We start from the raw sequence: 27,727 nt of genomic DNA on the forward strand, positions 1-27,727 counted from the left end.
AGAGATTTGACAAAGATGTCATGGACATAGGACAAACGGAGTGCTAATGGTAGTGTTAAGGACTATAGATGGTGCTAATAGTGGCATAAAGGTAAGATAGAAGAATATATTAATAGCAGAACAAGGGTTAGTGCTCTGTGAATGCCAAGCAGAAGAAGAAGTTACAGATGGCCCTGTGCGTAGAGGGGATTGGGAAAAAATTAGAAAAAGATCAGAATGGAGGACAGTTTTCATGGCCTGAAGTTGTTGAACTCAATGTTAGGTCCAGAAGGCTGTATAGTGCCTTACTGGAAGATGAGGTGCTGTTCCTCCAGTTTGCATTGTGCCTCATTGGAACATATTGTCAAGCCAGCACAGAAATGAGAGGTAGGTGGTGAATTCAAATGGAAAGCGATAGGAAGGTCTGGGTCATGCTTGCAGATTGAGAGAATGTGTTCTGCAAAGCAGCCGTGCAGTCTGTGTTTAGTCTCCACAGCAAATACAGTAGACTAAATTGAATCAAGTGCAAATACTTAGATCAATATAGATAAATATAAGTTAATGAAATAAAAACAGAAATACTGGAAATAGTCTGTAGGTTGGGGAGCCTCTGTGGAGAGTGAACAGGTTTAACATTATTTCTGTTTGTCTCTCCTCAGTGGCTGCCAGACTTGTTGAGTATATCCAGCGTATTCTGCTGTTATTTCAGATTTCTAGTATCTGCAGTGCTTTGTTTTTGTATGAGTTGTTAAATATTGGAACAAGAAATGTGTCTGTATACAAGTCTGTATGTAACAAAGGATTGTTCACTCGCTAAATGGGAAAAACCAAAAGATGTGATTGTGTTATGAACAAAATGTTTGTCTTCGTTTAGCCGCCATGATTAGTATGTTTAGTGATTAAAGAATGTGTGTGCTTTCATACCCCTTGCAGATTGTATGTCAGTTTAACAGAATCAGCAGCAGTCTTTTGTGACTTTTAATCTAAATAATGTTATTTATTCTCAAACACTTAACCCAAGTTTAAACCGCTACATCTCACATACTCGTCCTTAGATGCATGCTCACACACAATGTGGCCCCACAATCTCTTTGACATAGGTAAATGGAGTACACTTGTACAAATTATGGTTAACCCAGTCTCTGATTTATGATGGCCAGTGTCCCATGAGGCAAGCCTAGTTTCTTGAAGGAACTTGATGCATTACAGCTGAAGTGAGGACACTATTAAACAAAGCATTCTCAGCAGGCTGTGAGGTTTCCTGCAGTTGAATTTCCAGTGGTTGTTTCACAGCTGAATGCATAGTTGAAACCTGCGTGGGGAGTCCTTGTTTCCTTTGGAATTTACATCTTACAATGTATTGCTGTTATGTTTGATAATCTTGAAAAGCTGGGAGAGAATTTCAAGACAAATTTATTGGAGTATTTATGAAGCAAATCCCACTAGATCTGTGGAAAGAATGGGCTGGATACATTGAGTTCACTCTACTGTTTGTCGCAAAAGCTCATTTAGTAGCATACTTGTCTCTGAGTCACAAGGTTCTGGGTTCAAGTCCCTCTCCAAGGCTTGAGCACAAAAATCAAGACTGACACTCCAGTGTTTGAGGAAACTCTCCATTGTTGGAGGTGGAACGTCTTATGGATGAGATGATAAATTGAGGTCCTGTCTGCCTGCTTGACTGGATGTAAGAGTTTCCACTATCTGAAGAAATAGCAGGGGCGTTATCCCCGTTCAATCAACATCACCAGAACAGATTGTCTGGTTGTCGTCAGAATGCTGTTTGTGGAAATTTGCTGCACACAACTTAATTGCCTTGTCACCCACATTACAACAAGGGCTACACTTCCAAAGCATTTCATTGGCTGTAAAATGCTGCTGATCATGAAAAGTGTTATGTAAATGCAAATCTTCCTTTTTCACTTGTCCAATATGTTCTCATGTCCTTTCTTTCGGACCTGAAACGTCTTCTAATGGTGCTTATAGATGCAGGCATACTTATCATTATCTGATTTATTAAGGAGGTTGACTATAAACAATGTTTTACTGCAACGTTCATTTTCAAACTATGATCATTCTCTCAACAGGCTGGAATATACATCAGGGTGCTCATATGATTATATTGCAATATACGATGGGCCCTCAACAAATTCTGTTTTGCTTTCGAAATTTTGCAATGGATCAGATGAGATCTTTACATCTTCATCGAGCAGTATGACAATATATTTTAGATCTGATTCCAGTGTTACTAGACGTGGGTTTGCTGCAAACTACTCCTCTCTGCCAAACAATGATGGTGAGATCTGTTACATTAGTATCATATTGCAATGAGCTTTAAACTGTAAGAAATGTAGAGAAATTAGAACCTGATGTATCTCAAACCATTGAAATTTCAATTAAAAGGTTTTTATCAAAGTGCTTAACTAGAAATGTAGCCAAAACGTTCAGATATAAAGATTTTCAACTTAGCGCCCAGGTATAATTCTGGCCTAGCAGTTGGAGCATTTAATTATAGATTATTTATTATTGTAATTATTATAATTATAATTATAGAAGCCGCCTGATTGGTGTTTCCATTGATTTCTATCAAAATATAAGTTTCACGTAATGGCAACGATTTGAAAATATATCCACATTTTCAAAGTAGTTGCAGTCACATTTTGTCTTTTCATGTGAACACTTTTCGTGGCTTTCTTCTTGATTTACTCAGAAAAGAAGCTTAAAAAGGTGTCCACTCCTAGAAAAGATTGAATGCCGAATGTGTAGTTTTATATTTCATTCTGTTTGGAGATGTAGTTAACAGTTATCGTCGGTGTAATGATATAGTAAAGGTGCCTTAAGTAAACTGAAAAAGCTGATTTTGAATGTCCCAAACTGTTCCACCTCTTAGCGTCACATCCAGCACCTTATTGATTCCACCACTTCTCAAAGAAAATCATGGAATTAGTTGATGCAGAGTTTGGCTGCTATGGTGTTGGGAGCTTACAAAATGGTCGTCAACGGAGACAATGAAAAACCACATGTCTGGGTCTGATTGGCCAAAAAACTGCTGTGTGCAAAATATGTTTCCATCTCCGCTGCGCAAGATTTCACTCTGGGTTCACCTAGGCTGAAAGCAAAAAAAGAATGGAGAGTAAATGGGCAGATAGCAAATTATCTCCATTTGTATCTGTAATTTTGACAAATTACAAAGTACTGACAGCTCAAAAAACAGGCCACGCAGTCCATGCCAGCATTAATGCTCCATATAGACCTCTTCCCACTCTTTTTCATCCAAACACATCAACTTTCCTTCTATATCTTTCTCCTGTATATCCTCATCTAGCTTAGCTTGGACTACATCTATGTTATTCACCTTAATTACTCCCTTTAGTAGCGAAATTCACATTCTAACTTGTCTCAGAATGAAGCAGTTTCTCTTGATATCTCAATTGGATTGATTAAGTATTTATTGAATATCTGTGTGGGTGGAAGAATGGACACAAACCTGGGGCAGGTGGGCTCTACCCCAATTTCCAGTCTCTGCATCAAAGTCACCTAACCTCGACCACACAAATAACTACAAACTCGAGACTGTAAATTGCTGATGCGTCCTCAGGGACATTATAAATGCAACGAAAAATACTTATATGATGTGATCATACATAAGAAGCTTTGGCGTCAGCCTATTGGCTTTATGCTGAATAATTTTACGTATTTAATACGCAGAATTATTATTTACTCATATCAATGTTAGGGTTGGTCAAGCCCAACTTCCTCTTCTTTCAACAGGAAAGGCACTTACGGTATTAACTTTAAGTAGACCAGAAATTCCGAACTGTGGTAACTTCAGTGAAAAATTGGCACTTCTAACTAAAATCCAATTTTTCTTGAAATAGACAACGGAAGGAATTTCAGCTCCAATGGCCAGGATTTTCCTGTCGGCAATTTGGGGGTGGAGCCCGCTCGCTGACTTGGAAGATGATGTGGGATGACGTCAGGAGGAACCCCTGACAGCATCCCAGTACATTTAAATCTTCAGGAAGGCGGGCGGACAGCGAAATCAGCTGTTAGCCCGCCGACCTGTCAATGCACAATTAAGGCCATTGACAGGCTAATTAAGATTGTTAAAGACCCTGTCCGTCCAACCTTAAGGCTGGCGGGCAGGCCAGGAGCCCGAGCGAGCTCCTGATTATACATGAAACTTCATCCACTGGCGGGATGAAGTTTCAGTTTTTTTTAAAAAGTTTCATAAAGTTTATGTATTTCTTAGTAATATGTCCCATCTCGTGTGACATTGTCAAATGAGGGGGACATGTTAAAATTTTAATATTTTTCTATTTTTGTAGTTTTTTTACCTGTCAATAATCTCCCTGAGACAGCACTTGGTCTCAGGGAGCAGTGCGCTCTTTTGCGCGCATGTGTGAAACAGCGCACTTTGACAGATGGGGAATCCCCCCTGCCCCTGCACATGAAGCACATAGCGCTTCCCGTTGGACAGGCTGCCGGGCGGGCCTTAATTGGCCCACCCACTCAAAATGGCGGCGGGCACCGTTTCAGTGGCGGAATTTGGCTGCCAACCCACCGCCGAGCCGGTGGGGTCCGCTCGCCCACCGAGGGCAAAATTCTGCCTAATTTTTCTGTTTTCATTCAGAAATACCTGTTGAAAATTGAATATTATTACCTCATTGCTTTTATCCTGCATAGAAAAATCAAATCTTCACAGAGAAGTTTTATCATCAAAAATAAGAACTTTATCAGTGCTGCATCCTCTGTGTACAATGACACTGAGGGGCACTTTAGCTGGGCAATGCTATACCTAGTGATAGAGTTTTGAAATTATGCAGCTTCCGTCCAACAAGATTAATTGTTTTAATTCTTGAAAGAATGAAGGAATCCCTCCTCCATGTGAAGGTTGTTACATTCCAAAGTAAACAGTCGCAGATTTGGAAACAATGATTGAACACAAGACTCTATAGTGCATAGACTGCCACAGGGGCGGGCGAGTGCTGATGCAGTGTGGTTACAAGGCCCACATTGGTTATCTGGGACTTTGTTCCAGTTGTCTAAGAACTTGTTCGACCCTCTAGCTCTCCCCTGTCACACTCCCTCAACCCCCATCACCATCCCCATGTCACCTCAAGCCTTTCATGCCACCTGCATAGCAACTCATCCAGTATCCACTATATGCAGACCTCAGGGGAAATTGAACTTCCAACAACTTAATACAGCTTTCAGTCCTACACACTTGATATTGAAATGCATTCATTAAATCCATGCAAAGTTTTTAAATCTCTTCAAATGGTTAAACTTTGATTAAGTTTTTTAAAATCTATTCTGTTTCAACATTAAAGAAAGCTAACCCTGCATTAGCCCATTTGAGCTGTAAGTCAAACTGTGGTCTCAGAACACCCTGTTGTAACAACTGTAGACTTGGAAACTCAACCAAACACCTATCGGAGAGAATCGGCTGCGTGCCACCTGAGGTTGAAGCCCATGTCATTTTTAAGTTTAGGTTGAATAGGTGGAAAAGGAGATGAAGAGATATGATAACAAATTGTGTATATGAATCGAATTATTTGCCTATGTGAGGGGTTGGGGTAAATATTGTCATGGGCTTATTGGGAAAAATAGCATGTTTTCATATTGTAATTTCTACATATTGTATCTTTTATCTCATACCTGAAAAAAATATTTTTTCATTATTTGTTCATGGTTCACTAAATAATTTTCCTCATTTTAATCTGTACTTTTAGAAATCTTCACAACACCAACATCAGGTAACTATTTTTAAAGGTTCTTCATCTTCTTCTTTAAAAATCAACTTCAGGCAGAGGAGTTTCTGAACATAGATATATCAGGGCTGAGTTGACATGACCTCCCATTTCATGAATACTGTGATTGTGCTTGGGTACAGTTATGTACACAGAAGCAACCATCTGCTACTTCACCATGTTGTCACTCTTCATGTCTGAGCCTGAAATGTTGATGAGCTCAACAATGGAACCAATATTGTTAAAAAATTTGACTCAGCTGAGCAATGAAAATTTGACACTATTGGGGAAAGATTCAATATCAAAAGTTGAAATGCTAGCAATGTTGCAAGTGTTAGTAGGAGAAATGTCTTTTAAATACAGAAATCTAATGGTCTGCAGTAAAGTAACAAAAGGATACAAGTCATTGAAGAATGGGCACAGTAAATTTGATAAGAAATGTCACATTGCTGCAGAATGTCAGTTCATCAGCTATTCAATATTAACATTCACATCTGAAAATCACAAAGCTCACCTTTTTATGCATGACGGAATAAAAAATCCGCACGTTGATATGTGGAATACTTTGTGTAATTTTTTGTATTTATATTTACATGTTAGAATATATATCTGGCTCCACCAAACACACTGCAAGCGTATTCAGCAAATTGCTGAACCACACAAACAGGAAATTTCCAGATTTGATTGCCAATTGGGTGATCTGGTTGCAACCAAAGCAATGGCAGGGTGGCTCTGGGCCTCAGAGCCCACATAAGCTACTGAAGTGAATAAAGAGGTCCTATCAGGCTTCCCACTAGCTGCCATTGGTAGTCCGTGTGTATGGACATCTGGTGCAATCAGAATCAGGCTCAGCTGTGATAGCCCAATAATTAACATGTGACCAATCACTGTCAATACGATCAACAGGGACATAAAGAAGGTGACTGGTGACCAGTAGCTGTGGAACCTTATAGGAACAATGAGTGAATGGTTTTAAGAAATATTATGAGAAAAGGAAGATTATCCATGATCATAATGAATGGCGAAGCAGGCTCCAGGACCTCTATGTCCTATTCCTGTTTAAATTTCTTATGTGCAGGAAAATTGGCAAAGAATTTTGGTAGAGAATAAAAAAGAAATAGCTTGTTCTTTTATCATGTATTGCACTCGTGAACTTATCCATTTTCTTAATGTTGATAGGTGGATCTTGTGGAGGGTATCTTGATGCTGCCTATGGGTCTATTCTCAGTCCCAATTATCCATACCCCTATCCAAATAATGCACAATGCTCTTGGTATATAAGAGGGGACAGAAACCATATCATAAAGCTACAATTCACTTACGTTGAGTAAGTAAAAATATTTCACTTCTATAATTTCATTTAAAGAATGGCAGGAATATTTGCTGCCAATTAACTATTACTAATGGATTCACTTCACTTAAATTACAGCAAGGAGGTATTCTCCATTTTGTTGACTAGAAACAATATTATAGAATGCTGTTAGGTCTTCCCAGTAAAATAAAACTCATATGACTAACTGAAAGATCTGATCTGAGATATTTCCCTTTCTGGAATAGAGATCAGCAGTCAGCTGTTACAAAATGTACTATGTGATCATGAAACAAGTGTAAATGTGTCTGGAATAGTTCAATGTGATATAGATCCTTTAACCATGTTGAGGTGTGAAAGATGGACAAATCTTATTGCGATAAATATAATTTCATGAAATAATAACAGACTGGAGGAATGTTGCAAAGATTTTACTTAGATCAAATATAATAAAAGCAGAAAATGCTGGAAACACTCAGCGGGACTGGCAGCATCTGTGGAGAGAGAAACAGAGTTAACATTTTGAGTCTGAAATACTCTTCCTCAGCGGTGAATGGAGGTAGAAATGTGTGAGAAATTACACAGTTGAAGAGGGAGGGCCGGGGGCGCGGGGGTCTGGTGGAGCAGTGTAAAAAATGTAGGAAGCCATTGGAGCTCAGTAGAGATTTGACAGATATGTCATGGACACACGACAAAATGAATGTTAATGGTAGTGTTAAAGTCTAAAGAATGTACTAATAGTGGCGTAACGGTAAGATAGCAGAACATGTTAATAACAGAACAAGGGTTAGCGCTCTGTGAAAGCAAAGCATAAAAAAGCTACAAATGGCCCTGTGGGTAGTGAGAATTGGAAAAAAATTAGAAAAAGATCAGAATGGAGAATAATGGTCTGAAGTTGTTGAACTCAGTGTTAAGTCCAGAAGGCTGTATAGCACCTTATTGAAAGATGAGGTGCTGTTCCTCCAGTTTGCATTGTACTTCACTGGAACATATCACCCACACCACATGGGCTGCAGCGGTTCCAGAAAGCAGCTCACCACCACCTTCTCAAGGGCAAGAAGAGATGGGCAATAAACACTGGCCCAGCCAGCGAAGCCCACATACCGTGGATGAATAAGAAAAAAAATTATTGGAGGTAGCTTCTTATGGATGAGATGATAAACTGAGGTCCTGTCTGCCCGCTTGGCTGGATGTAAAAGATTCAATGATCTCAAAAAATAGCAGTGAAGTTATCCCCGGTTAATCAACATCACCAAAACAGATTGGTTGTTATCGTAATGCCGTTTGTGGAAATATGCTGTGCATTACTTGACTGCCATGTCTCCTGCATTATTGTAAGGGTTACACTTCCAAAGTGATTCGTTGGCTGTAAAATGCTGCTGGTCATGAAAAGTGCTACGTAAATGCAAATCTTCATTTTTCACTTGTCCAATATGTTCTCATGTTTTTTGTTTAGGACCTGAAACGTCTTCTAATGGTGCTTATAGATGCAGGCATGCTTATCATTATCTGATTTATTAAGGAAGTTGACTGTAAACAATGTTTTACTGCAACATTCATTTTCAAACTATGATCATTCACTCAACAGGCTGGAATATACATCAACGTGCTCATACGATTATATTGCAATATACGATGGGCCCACAACAAATTCTGTTTTGCTTTCGAAATTTTGCAATGGATCAGATGAGATATTTATATCATCATCGAACAGTATGACAATATATTTTAGATCTGATTCCAGTGTTACTAGACGTGGGTTTGCTGCAAACTACTCCTCTCTGCCAAACAATGATGGTGAGATTTGTTACATTAGTGTCATATTGCAATGTGCTTTAAACTAGAAGAAATGTAGAGAAATTAGGACTTGATGTATCTCAACCCATTGAAATCTCAACTAAAGCTCTTTATCAGTATGTTTAACCAAAAATCTAGCCAAAACGTTCAAAAATAAAGCTTTTCAACTTAGCGCCCAGGTATAATTCTGGCCTTGCAGTCGGACCATATAATTATAGCTTATTTATTATTGTAATTATTATAATTATAATTATAGAAGCCGCCTGATTGGTGTTTCCATTGATTTCTATCAAAATATAAGTTTCACGTAACAGCAACGAGTTGAAAATGTATCCACATTTTCAAAGTAGTTGCAGTCAAATTTTGTCCTTTCCTATGAACACTTTTCCTGGCTTTCTTCTTGATTTACTCAGAAAAGCAGCTTATAATTGTATCCACTCCTAGAAAAGATTGAAGGCCGAGTGTGTAGTTTTATATTTCATTTTGTTTGGAGATGTAAAGTCAACGTCGCTGTTATGACACAGTAAAGGTGCCTTAAGTAAACTGAAAAAGCTGATTTTGAATGTCCCAATCTGTTCCACCTCTTAGCGTCGCATCCAGCACCTTACTGATCCCACCACTTCTCAAAGAATATCATAAAATTAGTTGATGCAGAGTTTGGAGGCTCTGGATTTGGGAGCTTCCAAAATGGTCGTCAACTGAGACAATGAAAAACCACTGGCCTGCGTCTGTTTGGTCTAAACACTGCTCTGGGCAAAAATATGTTTCCATCTCTGCTGTGCAAAATTTCACTTTGGGTTCACCTAGACTGAAAGCAAAAAAAAAATAGAGTGAAAAGACCAGATAGCAAATTATCTCCATTTGTATCATTAATTTTGACAAATTACAAAGAGCTTAGAGCTCAAAAAACAAGCCACGCAGTCCATGCCAGCATTTATGCTCCATATAGACCTCTTCCCACTCCTTTTCATCCAAACACATCAACTTTCCTTCTATATCTTTCTCCTGTTTGTCCTCATTTGGCTTAGCTTGGACTACATCTATGCTATTCACCTTAATTACTCCCTTTAGTAGCAAAATACACATTCTAACTTGTCTCAGACTGAAGCAGTTTCTCTTGATTTCCATATTGGATTCATTAAGTATTTATTGAACATCAGTGTGGGCGGAAGAATGGGCACAAACCTGGTGCAAGTAGGCTCTACCCCAATTTCCCGTCTCTGCATCAAAGCCACCTAACCTCGACCACACAATTAAATACAAACTCTAGACTGTAAATTGCTTAAGCGTCCTCAAGGATATTAAAAATGCAACAAAAAGTATTTACATGATGTAATCATATATCAGAAGCTTTGACTTCAGCCCATTGTCTTTATCCTGAATATTTTTACATATTTAATACCCAGAATTATTATTTACTCATATCAATGTTAGGATTGCTCAAACCTACCTTCCTCTTCTTTCAACAGGGAAGGCACTTACGGTATTAACATTAAGTAGGACAGAAATTCCAAACTGTGGTAACTTCAGTGAAAAATTGGCTCTTCTTACTAAAATCCAAATTTTCTTTAAATAGACAACGGAAGGAATTTCAGCTCCAATATTTCTGTTTTCATTCAGAAATACCTGTTGAAAATTTAACATTGATACATCATTGCTTTTATCCTGCATCGAAAAATCAAATCTTAACAGAGAAGTTTTATCATCAAAAATAAGAACTTTATCAGTGCTGCATCCTCCTTGTACAATGACACTGAGGGGCACTTTAGCTGGGCAATGCTATGCCTAGTGATAGAGTTTTGAAATTATGCAGCTTCCATCCAACAAGATTAAGTGTTTTATTTCTTGAAAGAATGAAGGAATCCCTCCTCCATGTTAAGGTTGTTACCTTCCAAAGTAAACAGTCGCAGATTTGGAAACAATGATTGGACACAGGACTCTATAGTGCATAGACTGCCACAGGGGCGGGCGAGTGTTGATGCAGTCTGTTTACAAGGCCCACATTGGTTATCTGGGACTTTGTTCCAGTTGTCTAAGAACTTGTTCGACCCTCTAGCTCTCCCCTGTCACACTCCCTCAACCCCCATCACCATCCCCATGTCACCTCAAGCCTTTCATGCCACCTGCATAGCAACTCATCCAGTATCCACTATATGCAGACCTCAGGGGAAATTGAACTTCCAACAACTTAATACAGCTCTCAGTCCTACACACTTGATATTGAAATGCTACCCATTCATTAAATCCATGCAAAGTTTTTAAATCTCTTCAAATGGTTAAACTTTGATTAAGTTTTTTAAAATCTATTCTGTTTCAACATTAAAGAAAGCTAACCCTGCATTAGCCCCTTTGAGCTGTAAGTCAAACTGTGGTCTCAGAACACCCTGTTGTAACAACTGTAGACTTGGAAACTCAACCAAACACCTATCGGGGAGAATCGGCTGCGTGCCACCTGAGGTTGAAGCCCATGTCATTTTCAAGTTTAGGTTGAATAGGTGGAAAAGGAGATGAAGGGATATGATAACAAATTGTATATATGAATCGAATTATTTGCCTATGTGAGGGGTTGGGGTAAATATTGTCATGGGCTTATTGGGATGAATAGCATGTTTTCATATTGTAATTTCTACATATTGTATCTTTTATCTCATACCTGGAAAAAATATTTTTTCATTATTTGTTCATGGTTCACTAAATAATTTTCCTCATTTTAATCTGTACTTTTAGAAATCTTCACAACACCAACATCAGGTAACTATTTTTAAATGTTCATCATCTTCTTCTTTAAAAATCAACTTCAGGCAGAGGAGTTTCTGAACATAGATATATCAGGGCTGAGTTGACATGACCTCCCATTTCATGAACACTGTGATTGTGCTTGGGTACAGTTATGTACACAGAAGCAACCATCTGCTACTTCACCATGTTGTCACTCTTCATGTCTGAGCCTGAAATGTTGATGAGCTCAACAATGGAACCAATATTGTTAAAAAATTTGACTCAGCTGAGCAATGAAAATTTGACACTATTGGGGAAAGACTCAATATCAAAAGTTGAAATGCTAGCAATGTTGCAAGTGTTAGTAGGAGAAATGTCTTTTAAATACAGAAATCTAATGGTCTGCAGTAAAGTAACAAAAGGATACAAGTCATTGAAGAATGGGCACAGTAAATTTGATAAGAAATGTCACATTGCTGCAGAATGTCAGTTCATCAGCTATTCAATATTAACATTCTCATCTGAAAATCACAAAGCTCACCTTTTTATGCATGACGGAATAAAAAATCCGCACGTTGATATGTGGAATACTTTGTGTAATTTTTTGTATTTATATTTACATGTTAGAATATATATCTGGCTCCACCAAACACACTGCAAGCGTATTCAGCAAATTGCTGAACCACACAAACAGGAAATTTCCAGATTTGATTGCCAATTGGGTGATCTGGTTGCAACCAAAGCAATGGCAGGGTGGCTCTGGGCCTCAGAGCCCACATAAGCTACTGAAGTGAATAAAGAGGTCCTATCAGGCTTCCCACTAGCTGCCATTGGTAGTCCGTGTGTATGGACATCTGGTGCAATCAGAATCAGGCTCAGTTGTGATAGCCCAATAATTAACATGTGACCAATCACTGTCAATACGATCAACAGGGACATAAAGAAGGTGACTGGTGACCAGTAGCTGTGGAACCTTATAGGAACAATGAGTGAATGGTTTTAAGAAATATTATGAGAAAAGGAAGATTATCCACGATCATAATGAATGGCGAAGCAGGCTCCAGGGCCTCTATGTCCTATTCCTGTTTAAATTTCTTATGTGCAGGAAAATTGGCAAAGAATTTTGGTAGAGAATAAAAAAGAAATAGCTTGTTCTTTTATCATGTATTGCACTCGTGAACTTATCCATTTTCTTACTGTTGATAGGTGGATCTTGTGGAGGGTATCTTGATGCTGCCTATGGGTCTATTTTCAGTCCCAATTATCCATACCCCTATCCAAATAGTGCACAATGCTCTTGGTATATAAGAGGGGACAGAAACCAAATCATAAAGCTACAATTCACTTACGTTGAGTAAGTAAAAATATTTCACTTCTATAATTTAATTTAAAGAATGGCAGGAGTATTTGCTGCCAATTAACCATTGCTAAATGATTCACTTCACTTAAATTACAGCAAGGACGTATTCCCCATTTTGTTGACAAGAAACAATATTATAGAATGCTGTTAGGTCTTCCCAGTAAAATAAAACTCATATGACTAACTGAAAGATCTGATCTGAGATATTTCCCTGTCTGGAATAGAGATCAGCAGTCAGCTGTTACAAAATGTACTATGTGATCATGAAACAAGTGTAAATGTGTCTGGAATAGTTCAACGTGATATAGATCCTTTAATCAGGTAGAGGTGTGAAAGATGGACAAATCTTATTGAGATAAATATAATTTCATGCAATAATAACAGACTGGAGGAAATGGTGCAAAGATCGTACTTAGATCAAATATAATAAAAGCAGAAAATGCTGGAAACACTCAGCGGGACTGGCAGCATCTGTGGAGAGAGAAACAGAGTTAACATTTTGAGTCTGAAATACTCTTCCTCAGAGGTAAATGGAGGTAGAAATGTGTGAGAAATTACACAGTTGAAGAGGGAGGGCCGGGGGCGCGGGGGAGTGGTGGAGCAGTGTAAAAAATGTAGGAAGCCATTGATGGGTTGGAGCTCAGTAGAGATTTGACAGATATGTCATGGACACACGACAAAATGAATGTTAATGGTAGTGTTAAAGTCTAAAGAATGTACTAATAGTGGCGTAACGGTAAGATAGCAGAACATGTTAATAACAGAACAAGGGTTAGCGCTCTGTGAAAGCAAAGCATAAAAAAGCTACAAATGGCCCTGTGGGTAGTGAGAATTGGAAAAAAATTAGAAAAAGATCAGAATGGAGAATAATGGTCTGAAGTTGTTGAACTCAGTGTTAAGTCCAGAAGGCTGTATAGCACCTTATTGAAAGATGAGGTGCTGTTCCTCCAGTTTGCATTGTACTTCACTGGAACATATCACCCACACCACATGGGCTGCAGCGGTTCCAGAAAGCAGCTCACCACCACCTTCTCAAGGGCAAGAAGAGATGGGCAATAAACACTGGCCCAGCCAGCGAAGCCCACATACCGTGGATGAATAAGAAAAAAAATTATTGGAGGTAGCTTCTTATGGATGAGATGATAAACTGAGGTCCTGTCTGCCCGCTTGGCTGGATGTAAAAGATTCAATGATCTCAAAAAATAGCAGTGAAGTTATCCCCGGTTAATCAACATCACCAAAACAGATTGGTTGTTATCGTAATGCCGTTTGTGGAAATATGCTGTGCATTACTTGACTGCCATGTCTCCTGCATTATTGTAAGGGTTACACTTCCAAAGTGATTCGTTGGCTGTAAAATGCTGCTGGTCATGAAAAGTGCTACGTAAATGCAAATCTTCATTTTTCACTTGTCCAATATGTTCTCATGTTTTTTGTTTAGGACCTGAAACGTCTTCTAATGGTGCTTATAGATGCAGGCATGCTTATCATTATCTGATTTATTAAGGAAGTTGACTGTAAACAATGTTTTACTGCAACATTCATTTTCAAACTATGATCATTCACTCAACAGGCTGGAATATACATCAACGTGCTCATACGATTATATTGCAATATACGATGGGCCCACAACAAATTCTGTTTTGCTTTCGAAATTTTGCAATGGATCAGATGAGATATTTATATCATCATCGAACAGTATGACAATATATTTTAGATCTGATTCCAGTGTTACTAGACGTGGGTTTGCTGCAAACTACTCCTCTCTGCCAAACAATGATGGTGAGATTTGTTACATTAGTGTCATATTGCAATGTGCTTTAAACTAGAAGAAATGTAGAGAAATTAGGACTTGATGTATCTCAACCCATTGAAATCTCAACTAAAGCTCTTTATCAGTATGTTTAACCAAAAATCTAGCCAAAACGTTCAAAAATAAAGCTTTTCAACTTAGCGCCCAGGTATAATTCTGGCCTTGCAGTCGGACCATATAATTATAGCTTATTTATTATTGTAATTATTATAATTATAATTATAGAAGCCGCCTGATTGGTGTTTCCATTGATTTCTATCAAAATATAAGTTTCACGTAACAGCAACGAGTTGAAAATGTATCCACATTTTCAAAGTAGTTGCAGTCAAATTTTGTCCTTTCCTATGAACACTTTTCCTGGCTTTCTTCTTGATTTACTCAGAAAAGCAGCTTATAATTGTATCCACTCCTAGAAAAGATTGAAGGCCGAGTGTGTAGTTTTATATTTCATTTTGTTTGGAGATGTAAAGTCAACGTCGCTGTTATGACACAGTAAAGGTGCCTTAAGTAAACTGAAAAAGCTGATTTTGAATGTCCCAATCTGTTCCACCTCTTAGCGTCGCATCCAGCACCTTACTGATCCCACCACTTCTCAAAGAATATCATAAAATTAGTTGATGCAGAGTTTGGAGGCTCTGGATTTGGGAGCTTCCAAAATGGTCGTCAACTGAGACAATGAAAAACCACTGGCCTGCGTCTGTTTGGTCTAAACACTGCTCTGGGCAAAAATATGTTTCCATCTCTGCTGTGCAAAATTTCACTTTGGGTTCACCTAGACTGAAAGCAAAAAAAAAATAGAGTGAAAAGACCAGATAGCAAATTATCTCCATTTGTATCATTAATTTTGACAAATTACAAAGAGCTTAGAGCTCAAAAAACAAGCCACGCAGTCCATGCCAGCATTTATGCTCCATATAGACCTCTTCCCACTCCTTTTCATCCAAACACATCAACTTTCCTTCTATATCTTTCTCCTGTTTGTCCTCATTTGGCTTAGCTTGGACTACATCTATGCTATTCACCTTAATTACTCCCTTTAGTAGCAAAATACACATTCTAACTTGTCTCAGACTGAAGCAGTTTCTCTTGATTTCCATATTGGATTCATTAAGTATTTATTGAACATCAGTGTGGGCGGAAGAATGGGCACAAACCTGGTGCAAGTAGGCTCTACCCCAATTTCCCGTCTCTGCATCAAAGCCACCTAACCTCGACCACACAATTAAATACAAACTCTAGACTGTAAATTGCTTAAGCGTCCTCAAGGATATTAAAAATGCAACAAAAAGTATTTACATGATGTAATCATATATCAGAAGCTTTGACTTCAGCCCATTGTCTTTATCCTGAATATTTTTACATATTTAATACCCAGAATTATTATTTACTCATATCAATGTTAGGATTGCTCAAACCTACCTTCCTCTTCTTTCAACAGGGAAGGCACTTACGGTATTAACATTAAGTAGGACAGAAATTCCAAACTGTGGTAACTTCAGTGAAAAATTGGCTCTTCTTACTAAAATCCAAATTTTCTTTAAATAGACAACGGAAGGAATTTCAGCTCCAATATTTCTGTTTTCATTCAGAAATACCTGTTGAAAATTTAACATTGATACATCATTGCTTTTATCCTGCATCGAAAAATCAAATCTTAACAGAGAAGTTTTATCATCAAAAATAAGAACTTTATCAGTGCTGCATCCTCCTTGTACAATGACACTGAGGGGCACTTTAGCTGGGCAATGCTATGCCTAGTGATAGAGTTTTGAAATTATGCAGCTTCCATCCAACAAGATTAAGTGTTTTATTTCTTGAAAGAATGAAGGAATCCCTCCTCCATGTTAAGGTTGTTACCTTCCAAAGTAAACAGTCGCAGATTTGGAAACAATGATTGGACACAGGACTCTATAGTGCATAGACTGCCACAGGGGCGGGCGAGTGTTGATGCAGTCTGTTTACAAGGCCCACATTGGTTATCTGGGACTTTGTTCCAGTTGTCTAAGAACTTGTTCGACCCTCTAGCTCTCCCCTGTCACACTCCCTCAACCCCCATCACCATCCCCATGTCACCTCAAGCCTTTCATGCCACCTGCATAGCAACTCATCCAGTATCCACTATATGCAGACCTCAGGGGAAATTGAACTTCCAACAACTTAATACAGCTCTCAGTCCTACACACTTGATATTGAAATGCTACCCATTCATTAAATCCATGCAAAGTTTTTAAATCTCTTCAAATGGTTAAACTTTGATTAAGTTTTTTAAAATCTATTCTGTTTCAACATTAAAGAAAGCTAACCCTGCATTAGCCCCTTTGAGCTGTAAGTCAAACTGTGGTCTCAGAACACCCTGTTGTAACAACTGTAGACTTGGAAACTCAACCAAACACCTATCGGGGAGAATCGGCTGCGTGCCACCTGAGGTTGAAGCCCATGTCATTTTCAAGTTTAGGTTGAATAGGTGGAAAAGGAGATGAAGGGATATGATAACAAATTGTATATATGAATCGAATTATTTGCCTATGTGAGGGGTTGGGGTAAATATTGTCATGGGCTTATTGGGATGAATAGCATGTTTTCATATTGTAATTTCTACATATTGTATCTTTTATCTCATACCTGGAAAAAATATTTTTTCATTATTTGTTCATGGTTCACTAAATAATTTTCCTCATTTTAATCTGTACTTTTAGAAATCTTCACAACACCAACATCAGGTAACTATTTTTAAATGTTCATCATCTTCTTCTTTAAAAATCAACTTCAGGCAGAGGAGTTTCTGAACATAGATATATCAGGGCTGAGTTGACATGACCTCCCATTTCATGAACACTGTGATTGTGCTTGGGTACAGTTATGTACACAGAAGCAACCATCTGCTACTTCACCATGTTGTCACTCTTCATGTCTGAGCCTGAAATGTTGATGAGCTCAACAATGGAACCAATATTGTTAAAAAATTTGACTCAGCTGAGCAATGAAAATTTGACACTATTGGGGAAAGACTCAATATCAAAAGTTGAAATGCTAGCAATGTTGCAAGTGTTAGTAGGAGAAATGTCTTTTAAATACAGAAATCTAATGGTCTGCAGTAAAGTAACAAAAGGATACAAGTCATTGAAGAATGGGCACAGTAAATTTGATAAGAAATGTCACATTGCTGCAGAATGTCAGTTCATCAGCTATTCAATATTAACATTCTCATCTGAAAATCACAAAGCTCACCTTTTTATGCATGACGGAATAAAAAATCCGCACGTTGATATGTGGAATACTTTGTGTAATTTTTTGTATTTATATTTACATGTTAGAATATATATCTGGCTCCACCAAACACACTGCAAGCGTATTCAGCAAATTGCTGAACCACACAAACAGGAAATTTCCAGATTTGATTGCCAATTGGGTGATCTGGTTGCAACCAAAGCAATGGCAGGGTGGCTCTGGGCCTCAGAGCCCACATAAGCTACTGAAGTGAATAAAGAGGTCCTATCAGGCTTCCCACTAGCTGCCATTGGTAGTCCGTGTGTATGGACATCTGGTGCAATCAGAATCAGGCTCAGTTGTGATAGCCCAATAATTAACATGTGACCAATCACTGTCAATACGATCAACAGGGACATAAAGAAGGTGACTGGTGACCAGTAGCTGTGGAACCTTATAGGAACAATGAGTGAATGGTTTTAAGAAATATTATGAGAAAAGGAAGATTATCCACGATCATAATGAATGGCGAAGCAGGCTCCAGGGCCTCTATGTCCTATTCCTGTTTAAATTTCTTATGTGCAGGAAAATTGGCAAAGAATTTTGGTAGAGAATAAAAAAGAAATAGCTTGTTCTTTTATCATGTATTGCACTCGTGAACTTATCCATTTTCTTACTGTTGATAGGTGGATCTTGTGGAGGGTATCTTGATGCTGCCTATGGGTCTATTTTCAGTCCCAATTATCCATACCCCTATCCAAATAGTGCACAATGCTCTTGGTATATAAGAGGGGACAGAAACCAAATCATAAAGCTACAATTCACTTACGTTGAGTAAGTAAAAATATTTCACTTCTATAATTTAATTTAAAGAATGGCAGGAGTATTTGCTGCCAATTAACCATTGCTAAATGATTCACTTCACTTAAATTACAGCAAGGACGTATTCCCCATTTTGTTGACAAGAAACAATATTATAGAATGCTGTTAGGTCTTCCCAGTAAAATAAAACTCATATGACTAACTGAAAGATCTGATCTGAGATATTTCCCTGTCTGGAATAGAGATCAGCAGTCAGCTGTTACAAAATGTACTATGTGATCATGAAACAAGTGTAAATGTGTCTGGAATAGTTCAACGTGATATAGATCCTTTAATCAGGTAGAGGTGTGAAAGATGGACAAATCTTATTGAGATAAATATAATTTCATGCAATAATAACAGACTGGAGGAAATGGTGCAAAGATCGTACTTAGATCAAATATAATAAAAGCAGAAAATGCTGGAAACACTCAGCGGGACTGGCAGCATCTGTGGAGAGAGAAACAGAGTTAACATTTTGAGTCTGAAATACTCTTCCTCAGAGGTAAATGGAGGTAGAAATGTGTGAGAAATTACACAGTTGAAGAGGGAGGGCCGGGGGCGCGGGGGAGTGGTGGAGCAGTGTAAAAAATGTAGGAAGCCATTGATGGGTTGGAGCTCAGTAGAGATTTGACAGATATGTCATGGACACACGACAAAATGAATGTTAATGGTAGTGTTAAAGTCTAAAGAATGTACTAATAGTGGCGTAACGGTAAGATAGCAGAACATGTTAATAACAGAACAAGGGTTAGCGCTCTGTGAAAGCAAAGCATAAAAAAGCTACAAATGGCCCTGTGGGTAGTGAGAATTGGAAAAAAATTAGAAAAAGATCAGAATGGAGAATAATGGTCTGAAGTTGTTGAACTCAGTGTTAAGTCCAGAAGGCTGTATAGCACCTTATTGAAAGATGAGGTGCTGTTCCTCCAGTTTGCATTGTACTTCACTGGAACATATCACCCACACCACATGGGCTGCAGCGGTTCCAGAAAGCAGCTCACCACCACCTTCTCAAGGGCAAGAAGAGATGGGCAATAAACACTGGCCCAGCCAGCGAAGCCCACATACCGTGGATGAATAAGAAAAAAAATTATTGGAGGTAGCTTCTTATGGATGAGATGATAAACTGAGGTCCTGTCTGCCCGCTTGGCTGGATGTAAAAGATTCAATGATCTCAAAAAATAGCAGTGAAGTTATCCCCGGTTAATCAACATCACCAAAACAGATTGGTTGTTATCGTAATGCCGTTTGTGGAAATATGCTGTGCATTACTTGACTGCCATGTCTCCTGCATTATTGTAAGGGTTACACTTCCAAAGTGATTCGTTGGCTGTAAAATGCTGCTGGTCATGAAAAGTGCTACGTAAATGCAAATCTTCATTTTTCACTTGTCCAATATGTTCTCATGTTTTTTGTTTAGGACCTGAAACGTCTTCTAATGGTGCTTATAGATGCAGGCATGCTTATCATTATCTGATTTATTAAGGAAGTTGACTGTAAACAATGTTTTACTGCAACATTCATTTTCAAACTATGATCATTCACTCAACAGGCTGGAATATACATCAACGTGCTCATACGATTATATTGCAATATACGATGGGCCCACAACAAATTCTGTTTTGCTTTCGAAATTTTGCAATGGATCAGATGAGATATTTATATCATCATCGAACAGTATGACAATATATTTTAGATCTGATTCCAGTGTTACTAGACGTGGGTTTGCTGCAAACTACTCCTCTCTGCCAAACAATGATGGTGAGATTTGTTACATTAGTGTCATATTGCAATGTGCTTTAAACTAGAAGAAATGTAGAGAAATTAGGACTTGATGTATCTCAACCCATTGAAATCTCAACTAAAGCTCTTTATCAGTATGTTTAACCAAAAATCTAGCCAAAACGTTCAAAAATAAAGCTTTTCAACTTAGCGCCCAGGTATAATTCTGGCCTTGCAGTCGGACCATATAATTATAGCTTATTTATTATTGTAATTATTATAATTATAATTATAGAAGCCGCCTGATTGGTGTTTCCATTGATTTCTATCAAAATATAAGTTTCACGTAACAGCAACGAGTTGAAAATGTATCCACATTTTCAAAGTAGTTGCAGTCAAATTTTGTCCTTTCCTATGAACACTTTTCCTGGCTTTCTTCTTGATTTACTCAGAAAAGCAGCTTATAATTGTATCCACTCCTAGAAAAGATTGAAGGCCGAGTGTGTAGTTTTATATTTCATTTTGTTTGGAGATGTAAAGTCAACGTCGCTGTTATGACACAGTAAAGGTGCCTTAAGTAAACTGAAAAAGCTGATTTTGAATGTCCCAATCTGTTCCACCTCTTAGCGTCGCATCCAGCACCTTACTGATCCCACCACTTCTCAAAGAATATCATAAAATTAGTTGATGCAGAGTTTGGAGGCTCTGGATTTGGGAGCTTCCAAAATGGTCGTCAACTGAGACAATGAAAAACCACTGGCCTGCGTCTGTTTGGTCTAAACACTGCTCTGGGCAAAAATATGTTTCCATCTCTGCTGTGCAAAATTTCACTTTGGGTTCACCTAGACTGAAAGCAAAAAAAAAATAGAGTGAAAAGACCAGATAGCAAATTATCTCCATTTGTATCATTAATTTTGACAAATTACAAAGAGCTTAGAGCTCAAAAAACAAGCCACGCAGTCCATGCCAGCATTTATGCTCCATATAGACCTCTTCCCACTCCTTTTCATCCAAACACATCAACTTTCCTTCTATATCTTTCTCCTGTTTGTCCTCATTTGGCTTAGCTTGGACTACATCTATGCTATTCACCTTAATTACTCCCTTTAGTAGCAAAATACACATTCTAACTTGTCTCAGACTGAAGCAGTTTCTCTTGATTTCCATATTGGATTCATTAAGTATTTATTGAACATCAGTGTGGGCGGAAGAATGGGCACAAACCTGGTGCAAGTAGGCTCTACCCCAATTTCCCGTCTCTGCATCAAAGCCACCTAACCTCGACCACACAATTAAATACAAACTCTAGACTGTAAATTGCTTAAGCGTCCTCAAGGATATTAAAAATGCAACAAAAAGTATTTACATGATGTAATCATATATCAGAAGCTTTGACTTCAGCCCATTGTCTTTATCCTGAATATTTTTACATATTTAATACCCAGAATTATTATTTACTCATATCAATGTTAGGATTGCTCAAACCTACCTTCCTCTTCTTTCAACAGGGAAGGCACTTACGGTATTAACATTAAGTAGGACAGAAATTCCAAACTGTGGTAACTTCAGTGAAAAATTGGCTCTTCTTACTAAAATCCAAATTTTCTTTAAATAGACAACGGAAGGAATTTCAGCTCCAATATTTCTGTTTTCATTCAGAAATACCTGTTGAAAATTTAACATTGATACATCATTGCTTTTATCCTGCATCGAAAAATCAAATCTTAACAGAGAAGTTTTATCATCAAAAATAAGAACTTTATCAGTGCTGCATCCTCCTTGTACAATGACACTGAGGGGCACTTTAGCTGGGCAATGCTATGCCTAGTGATAGAGTTTTGAAATTATGCAGCTTCCATCCAACAAGATTAAGTGTTTTATTTCTTGAAAGAATGAAGGAATCCCTCCTCCATGTTAAGGTTGTTACCTTCCAAAGTAAACAGTCGCAGATTTGGAAACAATGATTGGACACAGGACTCTATAGTGCATAGACTGCCACAGGGGCGGGCGAGTGTTGATGCAGTCTGTTTACAAGGCCCACATTGGTTATCTGGGACTTTGTTCCAGTTGTCTAAGAACTTGTTCGACCCTCTAGCTCTCCCCTGTCACACTCCCTCAAACCCCATCACCATCCCCATGTCACCTCAAGCCTTTCATGCCACCTGCATAGCAACTCATCCAGTATCCACTATATGCAGACCTCAGGGGAAATTGAACTTCCAACAACTTAATACAGCTCTCAGTCCTACACACTTGATATTGAAATGCTACCCATTCATTAAATCCATGCAAAGTTTTTAAATCTCTTCAAATGGTTAAACTTTGATTAAGTTTTTTAAAATCTATTCTGTTTCAACATTAAAGAAAGCTAACCCTGCATTAGCCCCTTTGAGCTGTAAGTCAAACTGTGGTCTCAGAACACCCTGTTGTAACAACTGTAGACTTGGAAACTCAACCAAACACCTATCGGGGAGAATCGGCTGCGTGCCACCTGAGGTTGAAGCCCATGTCATTTTCAAGTTTAGGTTGAATAGGTGGAAAAGGAGATGAAGGGATATGATAACAAATTGTATATATGAATCGAATTATTTGCCTATGTGAGGGGTTGGGGTAAATATTGTCATGGGCTTATTGGGATGAATAGCATGTTTTCATATTGTAATTTCTACATATTGTATCTTTTATCTCATACCTGGAAAAAATATTTTTTCATTATTTGTTCATGGTTCACTAAATAATTTTCCTCATTTTAATCTGTACTTTTAGAAATCTTCACAACACCAACATCAGGTAACTATTTTTAAATGTTCATCATCTTCTTCTTTAAAAATCAACTTCAGGCAGAGGAGTTTCTGAACATAGATATATCAGGGCTGAGTTGACATGACCTCCCATTTCATGAACACTGTGATTGTGCTTGGGTACAGTTATGTACACAGAAGCAACCATCTGCTACTTCACCATGTTGTCACTCTTCATGTCTGAGCCTGAAATGTTGATGAGCTCAACAATGGAACCAATATTGTTAAAAAATTTGACTCAGCTGAGCAATGAAAATTTGACACTATTGGGGAAAGACTCAATATCAAAAGTTGAAATGCTAGCAATGTTGCAAGTGTTAGTAGGAGAAATGTCTTTTAAATACAGAAATCTAATGGTCTGCAGTAAAGTAACAAAAGGATACAAGTCATTGAAGAATGGGCACAGTAAATTTGAAAAGAAATGTCACATTGCTGCAGAATGTCAGTTCATCAGCTATTCAATATTAACATTCTCATCTGAAAATCACAAAGCTCACCTTTTTATGCATGACGGAATAAAAAATCCGCACGTTGATATGTGGAATACTTTGTGTAATTTTTTGTATTTATATTTACATGTTAGAATATATATCTGGCTCCACCAAACACACTGCAAGCGTATTCAGCAAATTGCTGAACCACACAAACAGGAAATTTCCAGATTTGATTGCCAATTGGGTGATCTGGTTGCAACCAAAGCAATGGCAGGGTGGCTCTGGGCCTCAGAGCCCACATAAGCTACTGAAGTGAATAAAGAGGTCCTATCAGGCTTCCCACTAGCTGCCATTGGTAGTCCGTGTGTATGGACATCTGGTGCAATCAGAATCAGGCTCAGTTGTGATAGCCCAATAATTAACATGTGACCAATCACTGTCAATACGATCAACAGGGACATAAAGAAGGTGACTGGTGACCAGTAGCTGTGGAACCTTATAGGAACAATGAGTGAATGGTTTTAAGAAATATTATGAGAAAAGGAAGATTATCCACGATCATAATGAATGGCGAAGCAGGCTCCAGGGCCTCTATGTCCTATTCCTGTTTAAATTTCTTATGTGCAGGAAAATTGGCAAAGAATTTTGGTAGAGAATAAAAAAGAAATAGCTTGTTCTTTTATCATGTATTGCACTCGTGAACTTATCCATTTTCTTACTGTTGATAGGTGGATCTTGTGGAGGGTATCTTGATGCTGCCTATGGGTCTATTTTCAGTCCCAATTATCCATACCCCTATCCAAATAGTGCACAATGCTCTTGGTATATAAGAGGGGACAGAAACCAAATCATAAAGCTACAATTCACTTACGTTGAGTAAGTAAAAATATTTCACTTCTATAATTTAATTTAAAGAATGGCAGGAGTATTTGCTGCCAATTAACCATTGCTAAATGATTCACTTCACTTAAATTACAGCAAGGACGTATTCCCCATTTTGTTGACAAGAAACAATATTATAGAATGCTGTTAGGTCTTCCCAGTAAAATAAAACTCATATGACTAACTGAAAGATCTGATCTGAGATATTTCCCTGTCTGGAATAGAGATCAGCAGTCAGCTGTTACAAAATGTACTATGTGATCATGAAACAAGTGTAAATGTGTCTGGAATAGTTCAACGTGATATAGATCCTTTAATCAGGTAGAGGTGTGAAAGATGGACAAATCTTATTGAGATAAATATAATTTCATGCAATAATAACAGACTGGAGGAAATGGTGCAAAGATCGTACTTAGATCAAATATAATAAAAGCAGAAAATGCTGGAAACACTCAGCGGGACTGGCAGCATCTGTGGAGAGAGAAACAGAGTTAACATTTTGAGTCTGAAATACTCTTCCTCAGAGGTAAATGGAGGTAGAAATGTGTGAGAAATTACACAGTTGAAGAGGGAGGGCCGGGGGCGCGGGGGAGTGGTGGAGCAGTGTAAAAAATGTAGGAAGCCATTGATGGGTTGGAGCTCAGTAGAGATTTGACAGATATGTCATGGACACACGACAAAATGAATGTTAATGGTAGTGTTAAAGTCTAAAGAATGTACTAATAGTGGCGTAACGGTAAGATAGCAGAACATGTTAATAACAGAACAAGGGTTAGCGCTCTGTGAAAGCAAAGCATAAAAAAGCTACAAATGGCCCTGTGGGTAGTGAGAATTGGAAAAAAATTAGAAAAAGATCAGAATGGAGAATAATGGTCTGAAGTTGTTGAACTCAGTGTTAAGTCCAGAAGGCTGTATAGCACCTTATTGAAAGATGAGGTGCTGTTCCTCCAGTTTGCATTGTACTTCACTGGAACATATCACCCACACCACATGGGCTGCAGCGGTTCCAGAAAGCAGCTCACCACCACCTTCTCAAGGGCAAGAAGAGATGGGCAATAAACACTGGCCCAGCCAGCGAAGCCCACATACCGTGGATGAATAAGAAAAAAAATTATTGGAGGTAGCTTCTTATGGATGAGATGATAAACTGAGGTCCTGTCTGCCCGCTTGGCTGGATGTAAAAGATTCAATGATCTCAAAAAATAGCAGTGAAGTTATCCCCGGTTAATCAACATCACCAAAACAGATTGGTTGTTATCGTAATGCCGTTTGTGGAAATATGCTGTGCATTACTTGACTGCCATGTCTCCTGCATTATTGTAAGGGTTACACTTCCAAAGTGATTCGTTGGCTGTAAAATGCTGCTGGTCATGAAAAGTGCTACGTAAATGCAAATCTTCATTTTTCACTTGTCCAATATGTTCTCATGTTTTTTGTTTAGGACCTGAAACGTCTTCTAATGGTGCTTATAGATGCAGGCATGCTTATCATTATCTGATTTATTAAGGAAGTTGACTGTAAACAATGTTTTACTGCAACATTCATTTTCAAACTATGATCATTCACTCAACAGGCTGGAATATACATCAACGTGCTCATACGATTATATTGCAATATACGATGGGCCCACAACAAATTCTGTTTTGCTTTCGAAATTTTGCAATGGATCAGATGAGATATTTATATCATCATCGAACAGTATGACAATATATTTTAGATCTGATTCCAGTGTTACTAGACGTGGGTTTGCTGCAAACTACTCCTCTCTGCCAAACAATGATGGTGAGATTTGTTACATTAGTGTCATATTGCAATGTGCTTTAAACTAGAAGAAATGTAGAGAAATTAGGACTTGATGTATCTCAACCCATTGAAATCTCAACTAAAGCTCTTTATCAGTATGTTTAACCAAAAATCTAGCCAAAACGTTCAAAAATAAAGCTTTTCAACTTAGCGCCCAGGTATAATTCTGGCCTTGCAGTCGGACCATATAATTATAGCTTATTTATTATTGTAATTATTATAATTATAATTATAGAAGCCGCCTGATTGGTGTTTCCATTGATTTCTATCAAAATATAAGTTTCACGTAACAGCAACGAGTTGAAAATGTATCCACATTTTCAAAGTAGTTGCAGTCAAATTTTGTCCTTTCCTATGAACACTTTTCCTGGCTTTCTTCTTGATTTACTCAGAAAAGCAGCTTATAATTGTATCCACTCCTAGAAAAGATTGAAGGCCGAGTGTGTAGTTTTATATTTCATTTTGTTTGGAGATGTAAAGTCAACGTCGCTGTTATGACACAGTAAAGGTGCCTTAAGTAAACTGAAAAAGCTGATTTTGAATGTCCCAATCTGTTCCACCTCTTAGCGTCGCATCCAGCACCTTACTGATCCCACCACTTCTCAAAGAATATCATAAAATTAGTTGATGCAGAGTTTGGAGGCTCTGGATTTGGGAGCTTCCAAAATGGTCGTCAACTGAGACAATGAAAAACCACTGGCCTGCGTCTGTTTGGTCTAAACACTGCTCTGGGCAAAAATATGTTTCCATCTCTGCTGTGCAAAATTTCACTTTGGGTTCACCTAGACTGAAAGCAAAAAAAAAATAGAGTGAAAAGACCAGATAGCAAATTATCTCCATTTGTATCATTAATTTTGACAAATTACAAAGAGCTTAGAGCTCAAAAAACAAGCCACGCAGTCCATGCCAGCATTTATGCTCCATATAGACCTCTTCCCACTCCTTTTCATCCAAACACATCAACTTTCCTTCTATATCTTTCTCCTGTTTGTCCTCATTTGGCTTAGCTTGGACTACATCTATGCTATTCACCTTAATTACTCCCTTTAGTAGCAAAATACACATTCTAACTTGTCTCAGACTGAAGCAGTTTCTCTTGATTTCCATATTGGATTCATTAAGTATTTATTGAACATCAGTGTGGGCGGAAGAATGGGCACAAACCTGGTGCAAGTAGGCTCTACCCCAATTTCCCGTCTCTGCATCAAAGCCACCTAACCTCGACCACACAATTAAATACAAACTCTAGACTGTAAATTGCTTAAGCGTCCTCAAGGATATTAAAAATGCA

At 38.1% G+C, this 27,727-nt stretch overlaps 1 protein-coding gene across 3 annotated transcripts in view; it reads left to right on the top strand.

Annotated features, from left to right (window-relative positions):
* LOC144694420 (scavenger receptor cysteine-rich domain-containing protein DMBT1-like) overlaps window positions 1-27,727 on the top strand; it is a 126,628-nt gene that overhangs the window by 31,221 nt on the left and 67,680 nt on the right. For all 3 annotated transcript variants that reach the window (XM_078564801.1, XM_078564802.1, XM_078564803.1), the window contains 9 exons: window positions 2,064-2,272; window positions 6,909-7,056; window positions 8,627-8,835; window positions 12,760-12,907; window positions 14,487-14,695; window positions 18,620-18,767; window positions 20,347-20,555; window positions 24,480-24,627; window positions 26,207-26,415. In XM_078564801.1, coding sequence (XP_078420927.1) covers window positions 2,064-2,272; window positions 6,909-7,056; window positions 8,627-8,835; window positions 12,760-12,907; window positions 14,487-14,695; window positions 18,620-18,767; window positions 20,347-20,555; window positions 24,480-24,627; window positions 26,207-26,415 — 1,637 coding nt within the window. The remainder of the gene's footprint in view (window positions 1-2,063; window positions 2,273-6,908; window positions 7,057-8,626; window positions 8,836-12,759; window positions 12,908-14,486; window positions 14,696-18,619; window positions 18,768-20,346; window positions 20,556-24,479; window positions 24,628-26,206; window positions 26,416-27,727) is intronic.

Source organism: Cetorhinus maximus, chromosome 20, assembly GCF_964194155.1.
Source record: "Cetorhinus maximus chromosome 20, sCetMax3.hap1.1, whole genome shotgun sequence".
In the NCBI taxonomy this organism is placed as follows: domain Eukaryota; kingdom Metazoa; phylum Chordata; class Chondrichthyes; order Lamniformes; family Cetorhinidae; genus Cetorhinus; species Cetorhinus maximus.